Source organism: Hermetia illucens, chromosome 1 (genome assembly GCF_905115235.1).
Source record: "Hermetia illucens chromosome 1, iHerIll2.2.curated.20191125, whole genome shotgun sequence".
Taxonomy (NCBI): Eukaryota; Metazoa; Arthropoda; class Insecta; order Diptera; family Stratiomyidae; genus Hermetia; species Hermetia illucens.
In genome coordinates this window covers 129305434-129328555 of record NC_051849.1, presented here as the reverse complement: position 1 = coordinate 129328555, position 23122 = coordinate 129305434, and the positions used below count along the sequence as shown (strand labels likewise).

The 23122-nt window shown below is 45.2% G+C and overlaps 1 protein-coding gene across 1 annotated transcript in view; it reads right to left on the bottom strand.

Moving 5' to 3' along the window:
- LOC119647133 (probable serine/threonine-protein kinase nek3) overlaps nt 1-2131 on the bottom strand; it is a 174222-nt gene extending 172091 nt beyond the window's left edge. Inside the window, exon 1 of the mRNA XM_038047924.1 lies at nt 294-2131. Within this exon, the coding sequence (XP_037903852.1) occupies nt 294-1729 (1436 nt within the window). The 5' untranslated portion in view covers nt 1730-2131. The remainder of the gene's footprint in view (nt 1-293) is intronic.
- Nucleotides 2132-23122: the final 20991 nt, after the last annotated feature.

The following is a 23122-nucleotide window of genomic DNA, read 5'->3' as shown; positions in this document are numbered from 1 at the left end:
TTGCAAAAAGTATAGTCAAAAATTAGATGTTTTACCGAAAGTACAAAAAAAGTTAAAATTTGTAAAGCAATGCAACCTAAAGAAGAACAAAGATAATTATAAAGTAGACCTGAGGGGCAATACGCGGTTGGTATCGCATGCATACTCCTTGCCGCAACACAAGGTTGACGCATGTTTCATAGTAGATACACTAAACATGATCAATGGGAGGAAAACGAAGGATTTCATTCTAGCAGATACTCGTACGCATGATATAGGAAGCTTAGCCTTGATGTGACTGTTACGTAACTCACCTTTCTTCTGCATCCTTTACACTATCCCATGAGTCTCCTACACCTGATGACGTATCATCCAGTCGTTCTTCGTCCTCCATTCCAGAATCCTCTAAGCTAATATGACAACTGGTCAGCGTAACTTCCTTCCCATTGTCGCCGACTTCCACCCAATCCGAGGTTCGTATCCGTGCCGAACGTTGGGTACCATATGGCGAGGAGTCCGTTGAACAGCCCGAAGGATATCGTTTCCGCTGCGATTTACCATCCCAATCACCCTTTTCTTTGCCCACCTTATCACATCGCCTCTCCCCCGCATCAGTCGATTCATGATTGTCGGAATCCTGTTCTGAATTCCTCTTTCGCATCGCTGCTAATTCTGAGATAAGAATCTCATGGAACGCAACCTTCTTCTCTGGTGAATAATTTGGTTTAATGGGATCAGTTGGAAGACGTTCGTTAGATAATGACGAATTGGAGTTAGTCTCTCCGCCCTCTGGCTCAGGACGTTGCTTCAGATTTACGCAGGTTCGTATAGGGGAAGGCGGCTTCTGATCAAAGAAGTGACTTGAGTCGATACTCCTAGAAAGCGCCTTAGGCGGAAGGTACCGACTTCCCACAGAAATATATTGTTCCGTCTTGCTATTCGTAGATTGGGTTTGATTCACTATTATTTCAGTAAAAAGACGTTCGGCAGCATTCTTCAGGTTATTTTCTACTTCGATGTTTTTCACGAAAGCCGCGTTTGCATTGTTTTTCGTATTGTTCACCGTGACGGTATCCTTAGGCATCTTGGTAACTTCTCCCGCATCGAGGGATCGCGATTGCTTCGGCAGGGTTAGGGTTCTAGGCTTGGGGGTTGGCGAAATCTTAGCAACGGGGAAGTCAGTGGTTAGTACATTCGAGGACATTCGAGTAATTGGAATTCCACGGGGGACGTCTGCGTTACTGTTATCTCTCGTGGATTCACTGCAGTTTGAATTACCGTCTCCCCCATTTTCTTCAGATTTACCATCGTTATTATTTGTAATAACAATCTCTGTGCGATTTGATCGGTTATCTATCGTTACAACGTTACTGTTCTTTGAACCACTTGAGTTATTGTTATTGCATTCGTTGATAATGAAGATCTGTTGCTGCTCTTGCTGCCGATCGCTCGCTTTTATGCTGATCTTCCGATCACCGTCTTCGTCGTGGAGAACGTAGCTTCGATCGCTGCTTTGCCGTTTCTTAAGATCGAATGAAGGTGACTTGTAAATAACGGTTCTCCCGGCCTCCGTAGGGGATCCCGCGGTCGGAGCCGTTGTCGTTGGAGATGTTCTAGAAGCGCGGAGGGCCACCGGTGGCGGCGGAGTCGCGCGTGATTCACTACGCGATCTAGCGGAAATACTAGATGCCGGAGGTCGAGGGGGCACGGGCGGCCCCGGCTTCTTTGTCATCGCCTTAACTTTATTCATTATTTCAATACGAAATCATTCAACACCGAAATTTGCCAAACATTCACAGACGCAAATCAGATAAACCCATCTTTATCCACTCAAGCACAATTCAAACACAACTCATAAGCGCCACTCGAATCCACTGCAATTGGCTCGTATTCAACCAACAGCACCCGCGATTATCGCACCAAAGACGACTTTTACTCGGCTAGCGGGTCAAGATTATCTTTGTATACCTTCCTACACCTTTGTATCTATAGATGCAAGAACAGGTATATTGCGATGCGTCGCCGTGTTCAAATTGACCAGTATTCCGCGTCGCGCAAAACACTGCCTCGATTCTGCCCGCAAACAAGCCACGATACAACCAGCGGAGGCTCCCAGCCCGTACTGAAATTGCAGTGCCTCTTACTATTCCACTGGCGGTGGAAGCGGTATCAAGGCGATATGGGGCTCCGAACCTGAACCCGAACTCACAACAGACCGCAAAATCTTGTTGTTGTTACTTGTGTACGCGTCACGGTACCGCCGTCGTCACTCATGCGTTTAAAACAGCTCAAGGGGGCTACAGGTACTACCGGTGAGCGATTGTACACTTGTAGGCACTTCATTAAATTCACATCAGTACTTTGGTTCGAATTTTCACTAGAATCATATATACCTATATATGTATTTCCTTGTATATATGTGCATGTAGATGACGATTAGTAGACAGATGATGCAATTTTCTTGGATTACATAGTATTATATGCTTTTATTGAACTTATTGTCACTAATTTTCATTTGTGTTAACTATTTGCATTATTCTAGATATTACTGATATTTTTCTAGAGACATCAAATGCAAATTCATCATCATCATCAACGGCGCAACAACCGGTATCCGGTCTAGGCCTGCCTTAATAAGGAACTTCAGACATCCCGGTTTTGCGCCGAGGTCCACCAATTCGATATCCCTAAAAGCTGTCTGGCGTCCTGACCCACACCATCGCTCCATCTTAGGCAGGGTCTGCCTCGTCTTCTTTTTCTACCATAGATATTGCCCTTATAGACTTTCCGGGTGGGATACGGATACGGATTAAGTGACCCGCCCACCGTAACCTATTGAGCCGGATTTTATCCACAACCGGACGGTCATGGAATCGTCCATCCTCATGTAGGGGGCCAAAAATTCTTCGGAGGATTCTTCTCTCGAACGCGGCTAAGAGTTCGCAATTTTTCTTGCTAAGAACCCAAGTTTCCGAGGAATAGATGAGGACTGGCAAGATCATAGTCTTGTACAGTAAGAGCTTTGACCCTATGGTGAGACGTTTCGAGCGGAACAGTCTTTGTAAGCTGAAATAGGCTCTGTTGGCTGACAACAACCATGCGCGGATTTCATCATCGTAGTTGTTATTGGTTGTGATTTTCAAAGTTATATTCTCCTATCCTTATTCTTCTTCGTGTTTGTGTTTGACCAGTGCGGTTTGATGTTGTTAGTTGATTCGTCTTCGGTGCTGACGTTGCCACCATATATTTTGTTTTGCCTTCATTGATGTGCAGCCCAAGATCTCGCGCCGCCTGCTCGATCTGGATGAAGGCAGTTTGTACATCTCGGGTGGTTCTTCCTATGATGTCGATATCGTCAGCATAGGCCAGTAGTTGGGTGGACTTGAAGAGGATCGTACCTCTTGCATTTACCTCGGCATTACGGATCACTTTCTCGAGGGCCAGGTTAAAGAGGACGCATGATAGCGCATCCCCTTGTCGTAGACCGTTGTTGATGTCGAATGGTCTTGAGAGTGATCCTGCTGCTTTTATCTGGCCTCGCACATTGGTCAGGGTCAGCCTAGTCAGTCTTATTAATTTCGTCGGGATACCGAATTCTCCCATGGCCGTGTAAAGTTTTACCCTGGCTATGCTATCATAGGCGACTTTAAAGTCGATGAACAGATGGTGCAACTGTTGTCCATATTCCAACAGTTTTTCTATCGCTTGCCGCAGAGAGAAAATCTGATCTGTCGCTGATTTGCCTGGAGTGAAGCCTCTTTGGTAGGGACCAATGATGTTCTAGGCGTATGGGGCTATCCGGCCTAGCAAGATAGTGGAGAATATCTTATAGATGGTACTCAGCAACGTGATACCTCTATAATTGCTGCACTGTGTGATATCTCCCTTTTTATGTATGAGACAGATAATGCCTCGTTGCCAATCGTCAGGCATTGATTCGATGTCCCATACCTTGAGCACAAGTTGATGAACCACTTGGTGTAACTGGTCGCCTCCATATTTAACCAATTCGGCTGTAATTCCATCGGCTCCTGGCGACTTATGATTTTTTAGCCGATGAATTGCACGGACTGTTTCTCCTAAACTTGGTGGTGGCAGTATTTGTCCGTCGTCTTCAGTTGGCGGGACCTCCAACTCGCCGATGTTCTGGTTGTTCAGTAGCTCATCGAAGTACTCAACCCATCGCTCTAATATGCCCATTCTGTCGGAAATCAGACTTCCCTCTTTGTCTCGGCAGGATGAGCATCGAGGTGTATAAGGTTTCAGGTTTGTTGGTAAAATTTCCGCGCCTGGTGCGGTTGCTCCCTGTACTTTTCTAGTTCACAGACTTGATGGTTCTCCCAGGCTTCCTTTTTCCATCTGTGAATTCGTTTCTCCGCTCGACGGAGTTCGTGATAAGTCTCTGCGCGTGCCCGCGTTCTTTGAGAATGCAGCATTACTCGGTATGCGGCATTCTTCCGTTCCGTTGGTAGCTTACATTCATCGTCAAACCAGCCGTTCCGACTCCTTTTGCGGCTGGGGCCAAGTATGTTTGTGGCCGTATCCATGATAACGTTCTTCAGGTGATTTTGAAGATCATTTGTTGATGCTTCATCTCCAGGTCCTCTGTTGACTGCGGTTATTGCGGCATCCATTTCCCTCTTATAGGTGTCGCGGAGGGTTGTGTTGTGGATGGCTTCAGTGTTCACTCTCACCTGATTGTCAGAGGGGATTCTAGGTGGTATTGTTATTCGAGCTCGGAGCACCATGCCAACGAGATACTGATCCGAGTCTATATTGGCCCCCCTATATGTTGTGACATTCATCAAGGCTGAGAGGTGGCGGCGTTCGATCAACACGTGGTCAATTTGGTTGAAAGTGGTCCCGTCTGGAGAGGCCCATGTATGTTTATGGACCGCTTTCCGCGCAAACCAGGTACTTCCAACAACCATTTCGTGTGACCCTGCTAATTGAAGCTAATTGAATAGTCCGCAGTCCGTTATCATTTGTATTTTCGTGTAAGCTATGGGAGCCAACGTATCGCCTGAATACGGGCTCCTTCCCTACTTGGCTGTTAAAATCCCCAAGTATGATTTTGATATCATATCTGGGACAGGCTTCGAGGGTTCGTTCTACTGCCTCATAGAAGGTATCCTTCTCCAATTCTGCAGTCTCCTCTGTAGGGGCGTGAACGTTGATGAGGCTTATATTTCTAAACTTGCCTCGCAAGCGCAGAGTGCATAGCCGTTCGCTTATGTTTTCAAAGCCGATAACAGCAGGTTTCATTTTTTGGCTGACTAAGAAACCTACTCCGAGCACATGGTTTACTGGATGACCGCTATAATATCTGGTGTAGTGGCTCTTCTCCAGGAAACCGGTCCCTGTCCATCGCATTTCTTGCAACGCTGTTATATCAGCCCTATATTGGGACAGGGTATCGACTAGCTGCTCATCAGCTTCATCTCTGTACAGGGAGCGCACGTTCCATGAGAAAATGCGCAAATCGTTATTCCGTGTTCGTTGCCGGGTCCGTCGATTTAAAATCCGTCCTGTCCGAGGCTCCTGTTGTGGCTTCGTAACAAGTTGTTTTCCGTGTAGGGTTGTCAGCCCTACTTAACCCCCAACCTGGAGGACCAGTTGGTGTCCCGTTTTTAGGCGCGGGAGACTCGCCTTCATCCTTCTCCATCTGCAGCTTTTCGTTAAGAAAGAGCTCCCAGCGGTCACCACGTGGAGGTGGAGATAGGGTTTGGTAGTAGAGCTGATGGTGTTGGTTCAGCAGGCATTACCCAGGTTTTATGCTCCATCGTGGGTACCAATCCACGTTTCGCCCTGGGACCTATACTACCCTTTGACCTTGCTTAGCAGAAATTATATTGACTTTCGATAAGGTACATTGCTTTGTTGAATTGTAAATTCAATCTCACATGATTTCTTTCTAATTGTTTTAGCTGCAGAAGGGGATAGCTACACAGTAAGTAAGTGAGGGGGAGTCAAACTGGGAAAACAACACGACAAAATCAGAAAATTAAAACAACAGCATGCGCCTACTATCCCATCCTTATGTGATTTAAGTTATTCTAGAGAAAGGCCCCGATCCCCCTCTGCCATCCAGGAAATCTTTTTTAAAACAATTAATTTAACGGACATGAGTATTATTTTACTTTTCTAAATTAAGTTGGACATTGTATTTTTTAAAGCAAAAACAAATGCCCTGAGGGGATCTATTTATCTTGACAGACCCAAGCAGAGTACTTATTCTACCTGGTTGCCCCGCCAGCCTCGCGGCTGTCAACCTGCCGTCAACAGGTAGGCGAGCCACTCAAGCGGGTGAGTTTCCAGCCGCGGTGAGTTTCGCTAACCTGGTGTAGAGCTCAGACGAACCTCCGCTAAGCGGCTCCACACTACAGCAGTCCAAAGGGTGTGCCTGCTGTTTTCGGAATATCTTTTGGAGCTACAGGGATTTGATCGTTAAGTCCAAGGTCGTGAAAACACGTCAGTTAGCGAGGTTGTGCGCAAAGTCGTGGATGAGTGGTATGGAATAGCAGTCTGAAACGGTCTGAGCATTCAGACGTCTGTAATCGCGACATGGTCTCCATTCCGCGTTGGACTTTGGGACCATGTCTAGTGGAGAAGACCAGCAGTTATTTGATGGTCTGCAAATACCCTGCTTTAAAAGTGTGTCGAACTCTTTCTTAGCAACAGTGAGCTTCGCGGTGGTAATGGACGCACCTTCCAGAAGATATGAGAGCTAGTAGTGCGGATATGGTGCTGTACATCATGCTTAGCTGACTGCGAGAGACTACTTTCGGTAGTTATGTTGCTGTTTTTTTGAAGAAGCGCACGAATGCGAGCATCGGCTACTTCTTCAAACATGATTGAAAGACTGATAGTAGAGCAGATGGCAAGTTTTCTTGAAGACCTGAGCGAAGTTACATCTATAAGAGACCTCTTCTGCAGATCCACTGCGCCTAATATAGGAATATTGATATAATAATAATAATAATAATAATTATTAAATCGCGTGTCTTCAGCAGTGATACCCGCGAGATGTGCCTCCAATTGCTGGAACCAGACCTCCGGGTTACATTGCCAAAACGGTGACACTCGTACCTCCACTGCGGTCACAGGGGATGCGGAGGCACTGGAGTCGTTTGCCGCGCTGTTATCAAACGACATCTGCGAAACTATGCGGATCATTTGCAAAAAAACGAAAAGTCCTACAAACCCCTCGACGAACGAAAAACGCAAAAACTTAATCACAACCGAAGGGAAACTCATCCCCAGAGAGGAACCACTCGAAATCCAATACCAACGACAAACGAAACCACAAGTACCACCGAAGCGCCAGAAGCGACAGCCTGCCCAACTTTGTCTCTCTTTCTGAGATTTTGTGTGAAAGGAAACCTTATTAGAATCAAGTCGATGTCAGTCTGTCTGTCTGTCACATCCGATTTATTCGGAAACGGCTGGACCGATTGCCACGAAAATCGGTGAGAGCATGTGGTCTGTTGTTCCCTTTACATACAGTAAGTGGCGCCATTCTGTGTTAACTTTAAAGGGGGCCATACATGTCAATGGAGGATCTAAATTTTTTTCGCAGAATGTGGCCATGTGGGGTATTAAATGAAAGGGCTCAATTAGTACTTTTCGAAACAGGCCCCATATTTGATATCGAGTGAGAAGTAGGGGAGTGAGGGTTAAAAATATGACCCACAAAAAGTGTAACAGGTCCCGTTCTTACAACTATCCAACCGAATAATCTGAAAAAAATCACAGTGGTGTATCTAAGCGAAACCTAAGCCTCAAAAGACATCCAGTGCCGATATCAGTATAAATAAAGTTAATAATAGTATTTATACATCAAACGGACGTATGTATTTATATATATATATGTAAATGAAGCTTTGGGGTAGTGCCTAATTCAGATAGATATATTTGCACATTGAGCAAGCTGTATTCAATATATGTACTTTACACATGCATACTTTTATGTACAAAGTAAATCGAAAATAGGTGCACGATCAATTTATATACATGGATATAGAATACAATATTCGGTAATAGACGATGTTTTTTTGTTTTGGGGTGAGCATAAAATCTACGTCTGTAATATGTACATATTTCTTGTAATTTGAAAAAAATATGAAGAAATATTTTGGGTTTTTAGCCATATTCGAATGGAAAAATGCGCGAAGAAAGTTTCTCACGTAAGATGAATACAAAACCTGCAGTGATTAGTACCTATTGGTGGCTGTCAATCTGCTGTCAGTAGGTAGGCGAGCCAGCCAGGCGGCTGAATTTCCAGCCGTGGTGAGTTTCGCTAACCGCTAAGCGTCTCCACCCTACAGCGCCTCCACACTATCACTATGCAACCACGTCCTCACTGCACAATCGAATGCAGCCACTGGTGTGCACCAACAGTGTCTACTAATAGTTTCTCCATGTCAGCATGGATCGATTATGTCTTCGAAGAGGGTGTGGAAGTCATCATAAACGAGGAATAATAGGATCTTTAATTTCGTTCAAAACGGGAAACCTAGGTTAGGGCAAAAGTTATGAATCCTACATAACTAGCGCCAATCCTGTCTTCTAGACTAAGCCTAAGTAAACCTAATAGAACGAAAAGTCGAGCGGCCACAGGGTTTAATATAACCGTACCAAAATGTTTGAAAAATGTCCACAAAAAGGCTCAACATGAGTGCAAATAGGACATTTATCTTCGCAAAATCAATTTAAGGTCATGCGGAAATTTTCCCGCTTATTAGAGAGCAAAGGCTTAGCACCGCCATAACCACCCTTTTAACTCTAAGGATTCTGTCAATCATTACCCAAGATCTCCAGGGGAAAACGAGCGGGAGTGGATGCAGGTATCATATTTGAATTCATCAGAGAGCATCCATAATTGAAACTGAGTTCCGTTGTAAACTTTGCGACCAAAATGCCGCACTGCTGAAGCTGCGAGCAAATGCATTTCCAACCAATTATCGCGGATGCTCAGTCTGCAAGGAACTGGTAGCTAAAAGGCAAGTTGCCAAAACTACAGAAATGATGAACTTTCACAAGTCAAGCAAATGGGGACATAATTGCCACAAATCTTGAACAAACCCAGCATCTCTTACAGGCTAGCCGATAGAGTTTCACTTCCCTCCCACCCCTCAAACGAACGCGAAAAAGAATCATCTAAGCGATGCTAAAACTCAAAACTCGGCGCGGAAGATAGATTCGATAAACGAAGGTTCTATCCTTTAGTAACGGAGGCCGAAAAATAATGTAGCTCAACCTCTTCCGATTTACCTTTATGAGGAGAATAACAAAAGCTTAGTAGATAATATAATTTTTATATTGTTCCCATTAAAAAGGAACAAATCTACAAAACCAAAATGTAAACCTACTTAGAAGAGCGTTTTAGAAAGAAGGATTTTGCCCCGAAAGAACCAACACCATAAATACTGATGAGGATTTTAGAAAGAGGGAAGCAGGAAGAAATAGTTTGGGACGAAAAACACCAATACCAATACCACCAAATCAGAGAGTTTCCGTTGAAAATTGTAACGGGGAATTAGACTAAAAGTAAAGAAAACAAAGCGAGAATATTCACAGTTCACCTGGAAGAAGTCCTTAAACCAACCGATCCCCAACCCCCGCTTGAACTTCCCAATTTCCCAATCAATACCGAGCCAAGTCATCTGCGGAATAATGATGCCCGAGCGGTCCATTGTAAACATCTGGCCAGCGAGAGAGATCTGTATCGACTTATCAAAAGGTGACACAGACACAGACAAGTTATCGAACACTTCTGTTGCGTTATTGATAAGGACGGTACTTCGTTTACCGATCGGTGAACTACGATGAGCAGATGTACGGTACATTTCGAGCAGATTTCAAGGGAAGAATTTACCTATCTTACACTTCCACAAACCCTGCCAATATCTAGAACGACTCCACCTCTCAGTGCCACTGAAGTCGAGGAGGTAATCAAACTTGTGAAATCTGGGAAAGCATCAGGACCTGATAACATTGCAGCTGAGCTCTATAAAGCGAAGAGATGGGACTCAATACTCTGGCCCAATGAGTTCTCTAATTGGGCTATTAAGAAAAGTAGAAAGATAGTCGCTGCCCGTCTTATACCATGAACATTTTTCAACCGCATTCTCGACATCATTCAAATGCGAGGTTGGCCAAATACCGCATCGCCCTCTTCACATTGCACCAGAAACCTAAACTGATCTGGTATACATTTTGGGAACACCTAGTGTCAGGGGAACTGGTATTAGCCACACGAGATATCCGGCGTCCCTACACACCACTCGATGTAGATGATGTTTTTCTAGAGGCTTATAGCAAAGTTGATCTCGAGCAACTTGTTCAGTGGATAGTTCGCCTTATACAAAATCGTCTGAGATTGAATCTGGATAAAGTAGAATTTTTGACGACCGATCCCAATGAAGCAGTGACAGTGATCTGCCGAGGACTAAACGATTTAACTGCAATATGAAATTCCTTCACGCATTAGTGCAACGTGAATGAAGTGATGTTTTACGGTTGACATTCCTTGCGATCAACGCATCAACGAACGTCTCAAATTCAAAATTTACCGCTGTTCACTCGATGGCATGATACGCTTGATGGTAATTTAACAGTCTCATCATCAGGAACAATGACCCAGCCGATCTATGCTCTTCAAATTTGCCATAACCTGGACATAATATCAATTGTTGATTTGTCTTTAAAAATATAGCCTAATTTGGAAAGCTTATATCATCTCACACAACTTACCAGCAATTTTAACAGTAAAAAATCAGCCGGGCCAAACGAATTTCCTAATGTTGTCACCGAAAACCCACCCAGGGCTCAGTTTACTTTCTTCTTACAGGCTTAGATAGCTGCATTGACGATGGCTACTTTCACAGCAACTGGAATATAGCAAAGATAGCTGTTGGAAAAAGCCGGCAGAACCAGACAACTTCTAGCAGCAAGCTGGACAAGCTTTAGAGAAAGCAGGAATTGTAGGGTTGGTCGATAGCGATATCAAAAGTATTATTGCTCATTAGCGGTTAAACTTCCGAAACAAATACAGAACACAACATGGACTGAGCCATTCTCATGCTACCGTGAGCAGTAAACTTAATATCAGTAAGGAACTTGCGGTAATATGTTCACTCGATTCAAAAAAGATCTTCGATTTCGTACAAATCAACGATCTTACGTATAAATCGATCATCAACTTTTGTTTGCAGACAGACTGGTTCTGAGCTCTTCATCTAATTAATGGGGGATCTCATTCATTTTGGCTTTACTTAGTGAACTTACTCCTTCCTTCTAGGGCACGAATCACTATCCTCAAACAAAAAAGTTGTTGGTTAGGATTAGACCACTTTAAGCTCAAAACGCCGGTGTTTCCGGTAATACAGTTCATACTCTTGTCGGATTTTTCGATTAAAACTATATTCGCAGCCAATAATGCTGCTAACGCAGAACCGAAGCAGCATCCAATTAACTACCTTTGCCCGGGCAACGAAATCGTCAACAAAATTTTCCCATCGACCCTGACCTATCCCAGTGACTAGGCAACCTTTTCATCCACAGCACCACAGGAACACATTTAAGGACCAACCTTTCACAATATCTTCACGACTGACGTTCCGCTCCCTAAGAATGGCAGAGACGTGATTCAATTTTCCGATCATAAGCTGATTTTCTCTTCGTCATGCTAAGGTAGCTGAAGTCATGAGGAACTACTTGGTAATTGTCGACAAACGCTACCGTACTTTTCGGAGACTATTTATATACACTGGATCTGGATATATCCATAAAAGAGCTAAAACTTAGAGTACACTATTGTACGGTATGTACCTAAAAATCTGATTACTACTACCATTATTTATTCTAATTTGCTTGTTTTTTTGTAAGATGTCCTAAGGAACAGTCAATTTAAGCAAAAGAGGCAAATTTAACTGCATATAACATTGCTAATAATAGTTCGATTTCCACCAAACTTCCTAGTATTATGCTTTATATAATATCCCGGTCCACTGTAACAATTTGTACTTCCTGAATAGACTTATGAACGGTTTCCAGTCAGTGTCCGATATCAGCGTCATTTTGAATTTTGCATTACTATTAGTTACTTTAAGTAGATACCAGGATGGAGGGTGCTTTGAGGCGTAGAGACATCATAATAATTTTCTTAGACTTTTCAGTTCCTAACTTTAACTTGATTTGATTTTAACAAGTATTCTAACCTTTTTGCAGAACAACAAAAAAAAGAGGGAGAATCTATCGAGACTGGAAAAATTGTAAAGCCTATCTTAGGGTAGAAAAATTTGCCTCAACACTGAAGGAATCGCCGTCCACTATTGCTAGTGAAAAACTCGCCAGTGACACAGCCTGATAATCATTTTTAGAAAGGAACGATACTCTCTCGTTACAAATATATGTAAGAAGGATAAAGAACCGGATCAAGGAATAATAGCAAAAAACTGAATGGAGTTAGTCTCCGCATTACATGCATTGGGCAAGTAAGATTCAAGTACCGACTATTTGGGCCCCTTACCCACAAGAATAAGTAAGTTCATCTAAGTTATCGGAAAAAATGCTATGCTGAATGCTATCCTCATACCGGTTACCGATTAGTTAAAAGATGATATGTAGGTCTCATTACACTCATCCAAGGGGAACGATAGTTCTTCAGAACACGAAGGATATTCCCTTTATTATTATTATTAATAAAAGCTAGAGAGCACATTACGTAAAAACTTGATAAATATGCCCTTTTCCTACCAGAAAATTTACAACACGCATAGTTACTGTTCAAGAGAAGGAGCCTTATCTGCTTACGTCCCATGCACATTTGAATCACATGCAACCAGTGGGGACGAGAAATTGATCGCTCTGAAAAATTACTCCGACGATAATAAGGTTGGGCAAATTCGATACTGGGGTACATAAAGTTTTCGTTTCACATGGTTAAGTTACTGTTATGAAGTGGGAGAAGGGGGAGAGTGCTTTCGCCGTTGAATAGTGTTTTTCCATCACTATGCAACTTAACTTCCGGACGTATTTCAATATCGCGCAGTGTGGTTGTGTTCATGGCAGCAGTCAACTTTTCTTCCTATTTATAAAGTTTTCTGTAAAACAGAATGGGGAGATTTAGACATTTTTTCACACAATGTACCCATGTGGGGTGTCGAATGAAAGATCTCCATTAGTACTTTCACGTTTCGATGTTATTTGCTGCGCTTTTATTAAATCCAGGCCTCAAAATACAGCCCATTCGAATATATGCCCAATTACACAATAATAGTATATTTCCATTTTTTGAAAAGTGGCCGAAAACCCCCCTTAAATTCATTCAAGTCATACCAAAGTTGGCAGTAGCATAGGGGATAATATCGGACACAATCCAGTATTATTCGTAAAAGTGAAAGTTTTCCACTTTATTCTACACATCAGTTATTCTCGACCAAACCACGACTATGGATTTCTGTTAATAATTTTTTATTTTTTTTCTCTAAATTTTCAGCGATAAGTGAACCCCATTTTCAAAGATTTTTCTTTATAACTCCGCCATTTTAATAATTAGTAAGATAAAATTATAATCGTGGTTAAGACGATAGAGACAAGTATACCCAATAAGGAAAAGCTTATGTAAATGTAGTAAATGTAGGTCTCGATTAGTACTTTTGGCAGACACTGCAAAGAGAAGGAGTGCGGCCGTTGGAAAGGGGTCAATTACTTCAAGGACCCGCTCTGAGAAACTACTCAACCGAAAATTTGAAAAAAAAAAATTATAAATTATGGTGGTCTAGGCCCATGATATCTAGGTCTGAAAATACCCTACGTCATGATATCTGTTCAAATAAAGTTAATAATAGTATGTTACTGTAGTTATTATTACCAGTCAGCGCAACTGAAGTCGAGGAGGCAATCAAACAAATGAAATCGGGGAAAGCAACAGGGCCTGACGACATCGCATCTGAGCTCTGGAAAGCGAAGAGCTGGGACCTAACACTGTGGCTCAGTGGATTCTTTAACCGGGTTATTCAGGAAGGAAGAACACCATCTGACTGGCAAGAAAGTACCACTGTTCCAATATGGAAAAAGAAAGGTAGCCCAGCAGAATGTTCAAATTACCGTCCGATCCGGTTACTCCATGTAAGATTTTTCAACGCATTCTTGACAACCGTATTCGCTAAATCGTTGAAATAACCGTGAATCAAGCCGGATTCGTCAAGAACTGCGGAACTACTGACGCAAAACACGCTGCTCGGTTACTCGTGGAGAAACACCGTGAGAAGCATCGGCCTCTTTACATTGCCTTTGTGGATCTAGAGAAAGCGTTTGACCGTGTACCACACGAACTCATCTGGTATGCTTTACGACAACACTTCGTGCCAGAAGAACTCGTGCGCTGGGTTCAATTGCTCTACCACAATCCGAAAAGTAAAGTTCGAAGTATGGCGGGTGTATCAAAACCGCTCCGTGTCTCTGTTGGTGTTCATCAAGGAACCGCCCTCTCACCACTCTTCTATGTTCTTGTTATGGACACCGTCACACGGGATATCCAACGTCCAACGTCCTACACACTGCTTTATGCAGATGATGTTTTCCTAGCATCTGATAGTAAAAACGATCTCGAGCAACTTGTTCAAAAATGGAATGATCGCCTCATGCAACACGGTCTCAGATTGAATTTAAACAAAACTGAATTTTTGACGACCGATCCCCATGAAACAGGTACAATCACTGTCAGTGGCAGTGATCTGCCCAGAACTGAGCGATACCTCGGGTCAACACTATCAGCCAATGGAGAACTGCGTTATGAAATTGCTTCACGCATTAACGCAACCTGGATGAAGTGGCGTTCCACAACGGGTGTCCTTTGTGATCGACGTATCAACGAACGTCTCAAATCTAAAATTTACCGCAATGTCGTCCGTCCAGTCGCTCTCTATGGTTCTGAGTGTTGGCCGACTATAAAAGACAATGAACGCCGTCTCGCGGTAATGGAGACGAAGATGCTACGTTGGACTAGTGGCGTCACACGTTTAGATCAGATCCGAAATGAGGATATCCGCGATTGTTATGGAGTTGCACTGATCGTGGAATAGTTGTGAGAGAGGCGTCTTCGATGGTATGGTCACGCAATTCGTGCAAACGAGAATTCACTTGCCAAGATTGGTCTGAACATCGAAGTCGATGCTAAACGACCAAAAGGCAGACCTAAACAACGGTGGCTTGATACGCTAAATGGGGATTTGAAAGCCTCGAGATTGCACCCAGATCAGAGCCAGATGGCGAAGCCAATCACGACGTGCCGACCCCGCTTGTGAACGGGACAAAGGCTGAAGAAAAAGAAGAAGATTTTCCAAAAATCGACTGAAAATCCAGCTTTGTTTATCCTAGAGTTATCAAATTTTGCAGTAATATTCGCTAGGCTATACTGGGTCAAATTTGTCGCTCCTATGCAAATTTACTGCAATATAAGACTTTGAATGTGTGGTGCTGGCAGTGTATTGCCTTGCATAATAAATGCATAGCATGCAGCTACGTACAAATTGGACAAATATCCAAAAAAATATTCTTAACATAGAAAGTCACCTCTAAACAGGACGGTAAGACGTTGTATTATCTCCTCACCGTTCCGCTTGCAAACATGCAGCCGCTTTGGATTATCTGTTCTATGAGGCGATTCATTCATGAAGAACTACAGGTTCATCCGTAGAAATTGGCTGTAGTGACATGACGCAAAACCTATTAGCGATGAGGCTACGTCTTCCAAGATACACAAATAAGCAAAACTGCACTATTGAAATCTTGTTAACAGCTCACAACTTCACGGATAGTGCCTTCACAGCTTACTGTTTTTTGCGCCCTATTGTGGATAGGGATAATTGCTGGGTTCTTCGAAGAAACCCAACAGATAGCTTTTTTTGAATTCTGACCATTATGTCAGCATTGTTAGAAGATTTTTTGCCAAGACTTTTTTATATATTTATATTTCAAATGAACTGAAGAATGTCGTTGCCTACTAAGAGTTTCACGTGCTATGATTTCAAAAGCAGGGAGTGTAAATACTCGCTCGCATAGAAGCAAACACCAAGTAAACAACTTTTCGCGCCGCATAGGTGTGTTTACTACTCACGGACAACGAGTAGGAAGGCTGTAAGGGGCCGAAAAAGCCCCCTTCAATACATTCCATCAATTGCTGGCATTATTATAATTGAATACTGTTTATCACCATATCTATTCGCATATTTTCTAGCTTACGATCTTATACTTATCTATATATGTAAACATACTTCGCGTGGACATGGTGGAGGAGCGATGGTAGGCAGAATGCAAATATTCCATAGTGTATTCTATTACTTAATGCGATATTTTATTACTGTAGTGCCAGACCAACAGAGTATGGTATGTGAGCGAACTGCAGGAATTTAAGGTCAGCTGCTTTTGCCCCCTTTACCACCAGTTTTTTATCATTCATTCTCGACCGGCATTTCATATTGGCTCACACGTTACAAGCTTCGACGTTGGACGGAATCGAATCATCACAAAAAGCCCTACATCTGCTTTGAAGCTTACGAGTATTTCCAATCCGGAGTCTACTAGTTCCCCATTAATATCGAAGAACTCTTACAACGGTCAGCTTTGAATGGAGCATCGGGTAATTATCATAGCGTGATGGGGACTTTTCCTAGGAAACTACAAAGTTCCAAGGCTTCTTGCATAATTTGGTGTATTTCGCACTAAAAAGCTCATTTTCATGACATTAAACGATATGCATGAACGCAACTGCGTGACGAAATTCTGCATGTCGGGATCATTGGCTAATTCCACTTCAAGGGTAGTACGAGGAAACTGCAAAAAGACAGACAGTTCTAGTTGTTAAAGCAGTGATAATGGAGTAACAACATAACACGCGTTTGTCATTTAATTTCGCTACAAGATATGAAGAAAACATACGCAACAGATTGTTGAGACTACATATGGTGACGAAGGACACTGTTGATGTCTAATGTTCCTGAAAGCCTTTTAGAGTGTCCACTTCCACGGGTAATAAAGTACACTTTTGCGAGAACACGTTGCGTAGTACAACTTGTTGGCCTGGTGGCCCTCAGATTCTCCACAGGCTTTCAGTATGTTATCAGCTCAAAGAAAAGAAAAGAGTTTACGGTGTACCGCTCAGATAGATATGGAGGGCCTATATATGTAATCATTCCTTAAAAACTGTGGATAGTATCATCAATCCGGCGGCCTGGTCTGATTATGTTTCAGGTTAAAGTTGCGTAATTAGGCAAGTCCTCACACGACCTCCGCGTGGTGGCCGCTGGAAACCGTCTTCGGGCGGGCCAAGAGTGTGTAGGGCCGGGCTGGGAGTAGGCCCATCCAACTGACGAGGATCTGCTTGTCTGCTGGTCATGTGTTAGGGGCAAGTAGATCTGGCGGGGGGATGGACTGAAGTAACAGCCCGGGGATCGTCCTCCCTGCATCGGAGAAGGTGCTAATAGGACCCCAAGCCAAGGTGGAACAGCATACGCCGAGGGCTGCGTGGCCAATGGGGAGCTTGGTCTTTAGTATGCGAACTCTGAATAACTTGGGCACCTTCAGTTTCAATTAAGACCCTTACCCTGGTGGCCGGGCCAGCCAGGGTGGACATTCTTCCCGGACTACTCGTGGGACCAAGACATGGACTCAATTAATAATAAAAAAACCAAAATGACGATAGAAGAGGAGGCGATGATGCCAGGCGCATCATCGGAGGACGAGCTGCTGGCCTCCAGCCAGGAGACAGTGGCCGTCGAGAGCAGTACACTCGGTGCCAGCCGTAGCACCGTTATGCTGAAACCAACCGCAGGGACCTCCCGGAGCGAGGCGTCAGACGGACTAGTGGATTCTAGCCTGGAATCCACTGTCGTCAGGCTGGGTGTAGCGAGTACCAGACATAGTACTCCTGACCCGAAGCCCTCAGCGTCGGGGGATCCCTCGAAAACGAAAACTGACAAGAATCGCCGGAAACCGGCTAAGAAGCGAAGGTCCACGGGTGTCCTGCTCAAGAGTCAGTACCAGAAGGCCATGCATATTCTCGGCAAGATTGCCAAGAATAAGGAGGCCGGTACTGTCGACGAGCGGGATGAAAAAGACCTCGCTAAATACCAGGAGATTGTTGATGAATACAACAGCAAACGCCGGGCTGACGAACAGAAGGCGAAGCCCATCGCTCTAAAACGTAACCGATCTCAAGACGAGGTCGAACAAGATAAAGAGCGGAGTAGAGTGGGCAAGAGCGCAGACGCCAAGCAACATACGAAGGAAATTGTTCAGCAACCGTCAGCCGGCGGGCCACGTACTGCGAAGACCTTCAGCGATGTGGCCAGGAGTCACTTATGGGTGGCGCTGGCGGATGGCAATTCTGCTAGCGGCAAACTAACGCTGGAGGTGTGGACCAGTGTTGAGGCTAGGCTGTCGGGCATGGTCTATGAACATCTCGTGGAAATCGGAGGCAAACACCCGGGACTCACTCCCCACTTTGATTCATCTCATGTGGTCCGTGGGTTCCACGTAATAGCTTGCATGGACCAGTTCTCTAAGGACTTTCTCGGCTCGTGCGTCGCTAAGATCAGCGACGCTTGGGAGGGCGTTAAGCTCAAGACTATCCCTTACGACGAGATTCCCAGGAGACCGGTCGCTCGCATTTGGTTGCCGAAGATCCGCATGGAGAAGGACAAGCTGGTCCATTTCCTGCGCCTTCACAACCACGGGATTCCCATGGACGACTGGGTTGTTATAAAGGAGGAGGAACCTCAGATAAACAGCCAGCCCGTACTACTCCGCATAAACGAGGAGTGCCTGGAGGCACTGAAAAAGGCCGATTACAAAGTGTGGTTCGGAGTCAGGTATGCCAAAGTAAAAGTGTTCCGCTCCGCAAAACCGGATGACGACCTTGACCCAATCGACGCCGCCAACGAGCTGTTGGAGGAGATGACGATCGACGGTCCGACGGGGGCTGTCGAACCCCCCACGAAAGCAGATCATGCTGAGGGTAACGCAGATAAATCTGCAGCACTCGAAGTGTGCCTCGGCTAATCTGCTCGTCTTCCTCTTAGAGGAAGACATCGACATCGCATTAATACAGGAGCCCTGGGTCGGAAGCGACCGAACCATCAAAGGGCTCCAAAACAAATATTTTAATCTATTCCACAGCACAGGAGACGCTGATCAGGCTAAACCTAGAGCATGTATTCTTACGAGGAAGAGTCTGCACGCTTTTCTGTGCCCGGACCTGAGTTCCAGTGACCTAGTTGTGGTCAAGCTGGAGCAGGTGGGGGCAGAGAACGTGTATATTTCCTCGGCGTACATGGCTCACGACCGATCAGCTCCGCCACAAGAACTACAACATCTGATGAACACCATAACACCAAAGAAAGCCAACCTGCTGATAGGCTGCGACGCAAATGCAAGGCATACGCTTTGGGGCAGCTCTGAAATCAACGAAAGGGGTGAGTCATTCTTTGATTTTATTATTACTTCAAATTTATCGGTGTGTAACAGGGGCAGTACACCAACCTTTCATTTCCCCTGCTCGGAGAACTGTGACGGTTGGGAAGAGGTCCTTGATATCACCCTAATAACCGACAACGGGATTCTTAGGGTGGAGGACTGGAGAGTGTCTGACCAGAGATCCTTCTCTGACCACAGTTGGATACTCTTCAGTCTAGATCTCGCCGCAGAGGTCTCCAAGCCCTTTAGAGACCCCAGGAGGATCGACTGGAGAAAGTTTGGTCAGGTAATTAAGAACAAACTCTCCGGTGCGCAAATTGGTAGGATTGGCACGACAGACGAACTGGAGTCAAAGGTCGGGGCTCTGGAGAAGGCTTTTGATACCGCCTTCAAAGTCTCGTGCCCTGCTAAGTACAGCAAAAAGACCCTGCCACCGTGGTGGAACGAAGATCTCTCTAGTCTCAGGAAGTTGACCAGAGAAATCTTCAACATCTGCTACAGGCAAAAATACTGGCAGCCATACAAGGACTGCCTAAAGAAGTACAAGTCGGCCATCAGGACCGCCAAGAGGCGGTCTTGGCTAGACTATTGTCAGAACATTGAAAGCACTAGTGAATCCGCGAGGCTCAATAAGATTCTGTCCAAGGAACATAAGAGTCCATCCTTCCTTAAAAAGTCGGAAGGCTCCTGGACGGAATCTTCTAGTGAAACCTTGGAGCTGCTGGTGCAAACGCACTTTCCCTCCAGCGAGGAGGACTGTGAGTCAGAACCTCGCTTGGAGGGTTTGCGGCAACCCCAGCTGTGCGAGACTATCAAATCGGTAATTACCGGGGATAGGATCGGCTGGGCTATAAACAGCTTCTCCGCATACAAATCTCCGGGCCCAGATGGCATAATGCCAGTCATGCTACAGAAGCAGCAGGAAAGGGTTGTGCCGTGGCTTGTTGAGATTTACCGGAGCTGTATCACTTTAGGATACGTACCGCAGTCCTGGAGGCGCGCACGGGTGGTTTTCATACCGAAAGCGGGCAGGCGCGGTCATGAGTCCGCGAAGGACTTTCGACCAATCAGCCTGACCTCTTTCGTGCTGAAGACCCTAGAACGCGTCCTGGACATTCACTTAAGGACGATTATGGAGAGAACGCCTTTCTCTAAGTCCCAGCATGCCTACCTCAAAGGAAAATCCACAGAAACCGCCCTCCACGAGGTAATTGGCACGGTTGAGCGGTCGCTGCAGTACAAGCAGTATACCCTTGCTGCCTTCTTGGATATAGAAGGAGCCTTCAACAACGTCAGTACCAACGCCATCAAGGAAGCCTTGACCGGTATTGGATTGGAGGGGTATCTCACGCATTGGATTATATCCATGCTGAGTACCAGGATAATCCAATCCGATCTGGGAGGCAACCACTTGACCAGAGCTGTGAACAGAGGCACGCCCCAGGGTGGTGCTATCTCACCGGTGCTCTGGTTAATAGTAATGGACAAAATTTTACGTACTTTAGACAGCAGCGGGGTGAAGGTGGTGGCGTATGCCGACGACTTGGTGATACTAGTATCTGGGATGTTTCTGTCCATTATGAGCGACATTATGGAAGGAGCGTTGCGAAAGGTGTGCCTGTGGGCCGCAAGATGCGGACTCAGCATAAACCCAACCAAAACGCAACTGATGCTATTCACCACCAAGACAAGGATACCTGAATTCCATCTACCACGGCTGAATGAACAAAGATTGGTTCTTTCCTCTAATGTGAAGTATTTGGGTGTAATCCTGGATCCTAAGCTAAATTGGAGGTTGAACATAGAACTGAGGGTTAAGAAGGCCTGTATAGCCTTCTATGCCTGTAAGAGAACCTTTGCCAGGAAATGGGGTCTCCAGCCGAGGATGGTTCTCTGGATGTACACCGCTGTAGTGCGTCCGATCCTGACGTACGGATCTATTGTATGGTGGCAGGCTTTGAAGAAGAAATACAATAGAACGAAGCTTAATAGGATTCAAAGAACCGCGTGTGCAGGTGCTACGGGGGCTCTGCAGTCTTGCCCGGCAGATGCTCTCAATGTACTCCTGCATCTCCTCCCCCTTGACCTCCACATCAAATATGTTGCAGCGTGCAGTGCCGTAAGACTGCGTGAGTCCGGATGCTGGGCAGCGAAGTCCTATGGCCACAGCAACATTCTAGATGAAATACCTCGAGAAATCTGGGCATCCCCCACGGACTATGTCACACGCAAGCTGAACTTCACGAGAAACTTTGCTGTGGACCTTCCAACCAGGGCAAAGTGGAAGACCGGCGGCGTGTTGCAAGACTATGACACGGTATTCTTTACGGACGGATCAAAGATGGCCTATGGAGTCGGCGCGGGGGTTTTCTCGAATACACACGGTGTATCCAAGTCGTATGGTCTCCCAGGTTTCACCAGTGTATTCCAGGCGGAAGTACTGGCGATATTGGAAGTCTGTCGATGGCTGGAGCGTGATTCGAGTCCCAAGCGTAACATAGCCATTCTGACCGACAGCCAAGCGGCCATCAAGGCCTTGTACTCAACGACGACATCTTCCCGGTTGGTGGGGCAGTGCAGAGACACGCTCAACCATCTGGGCGGCACGCTCAAGATCACTCTCCTCTGGGTTCCCGGGCATAGGAACATAGAAGGGAATGAGCGGGCTGACGGATTGGCCAGGCAAGGCTCTGCTCTTGGCAGTCCCTCGGGGAACACAGTCGGTGTTCCGCTGGCGGCTGTCGGGGGCCGAGTCTACTCGCACTACCTAGCAGCCGCGGGCCTGAGATGGCGAAGGCTTACAAGCTGTGCCAAATCAAGGAGAATTTGGCCCGCTTATAACATAGCCCGATCACGAGAGCTCCTGTGCCAGACGCGTGCAAATGCATTCAAGATTACGGCGGTCTGCACGGGGCACTGGCCCATAGGGGACCATGCCGCTAGGCTCGGCTTACCCTACAACTCGCATTGCCGAAGCTGCGGAGAAGGAAGGGAAACCCTCATGCACTTTCTCTGCGATTGCCCGGCTCTAGCTCGAGTCAGGCTGCGGACACTGGGTAAACCATTCTTTGGGGACCTCAGTGAGATTTCTAGTTACAGGGTCGGAGAGCTGCTTTCCTTCGTGAATGCTACGGGCTGGCTCTGAGGATCCGAGCCAGCTGGACTCCGCTTCCCTGTTCCTATAACAACAGTCACGGTCTTGGGAGTTTGTGGCATCAAAACGGCGCACCAAAGCGCTAATTGGGCTCCTCGGAGCGGCCACTGATACCTACCTACCTACCATCATCAATCCATTTATGGAACAGATTAGGTGCAGACTTACAACCAAGAGAAAAAAATAGTTTCCCTGAAAGGAAGTTGTCCAATGCACAATCTAAGTTATGCCTGAACTCTTACTAAAAGTAACATATCTAATAGGTAAACTACAATTTACGGATAGAGTAACCGAGAACCAGATTGAATGATCGAATGATGATTTTCCTTATTGTATGTTCTTATTTTATTATGAAAATGCTCATTTTAAAAATATTCCTAACAGTAAAAGGTTAATAAAAGTAAACATATCATTGTAATAATCGTCAATTTGCACAATTGCACAAATCGCTGATTACAAAAATAGAGTTCAACGTATCAAAAGAAATTTCTGATTGGGTTCAATTAAATC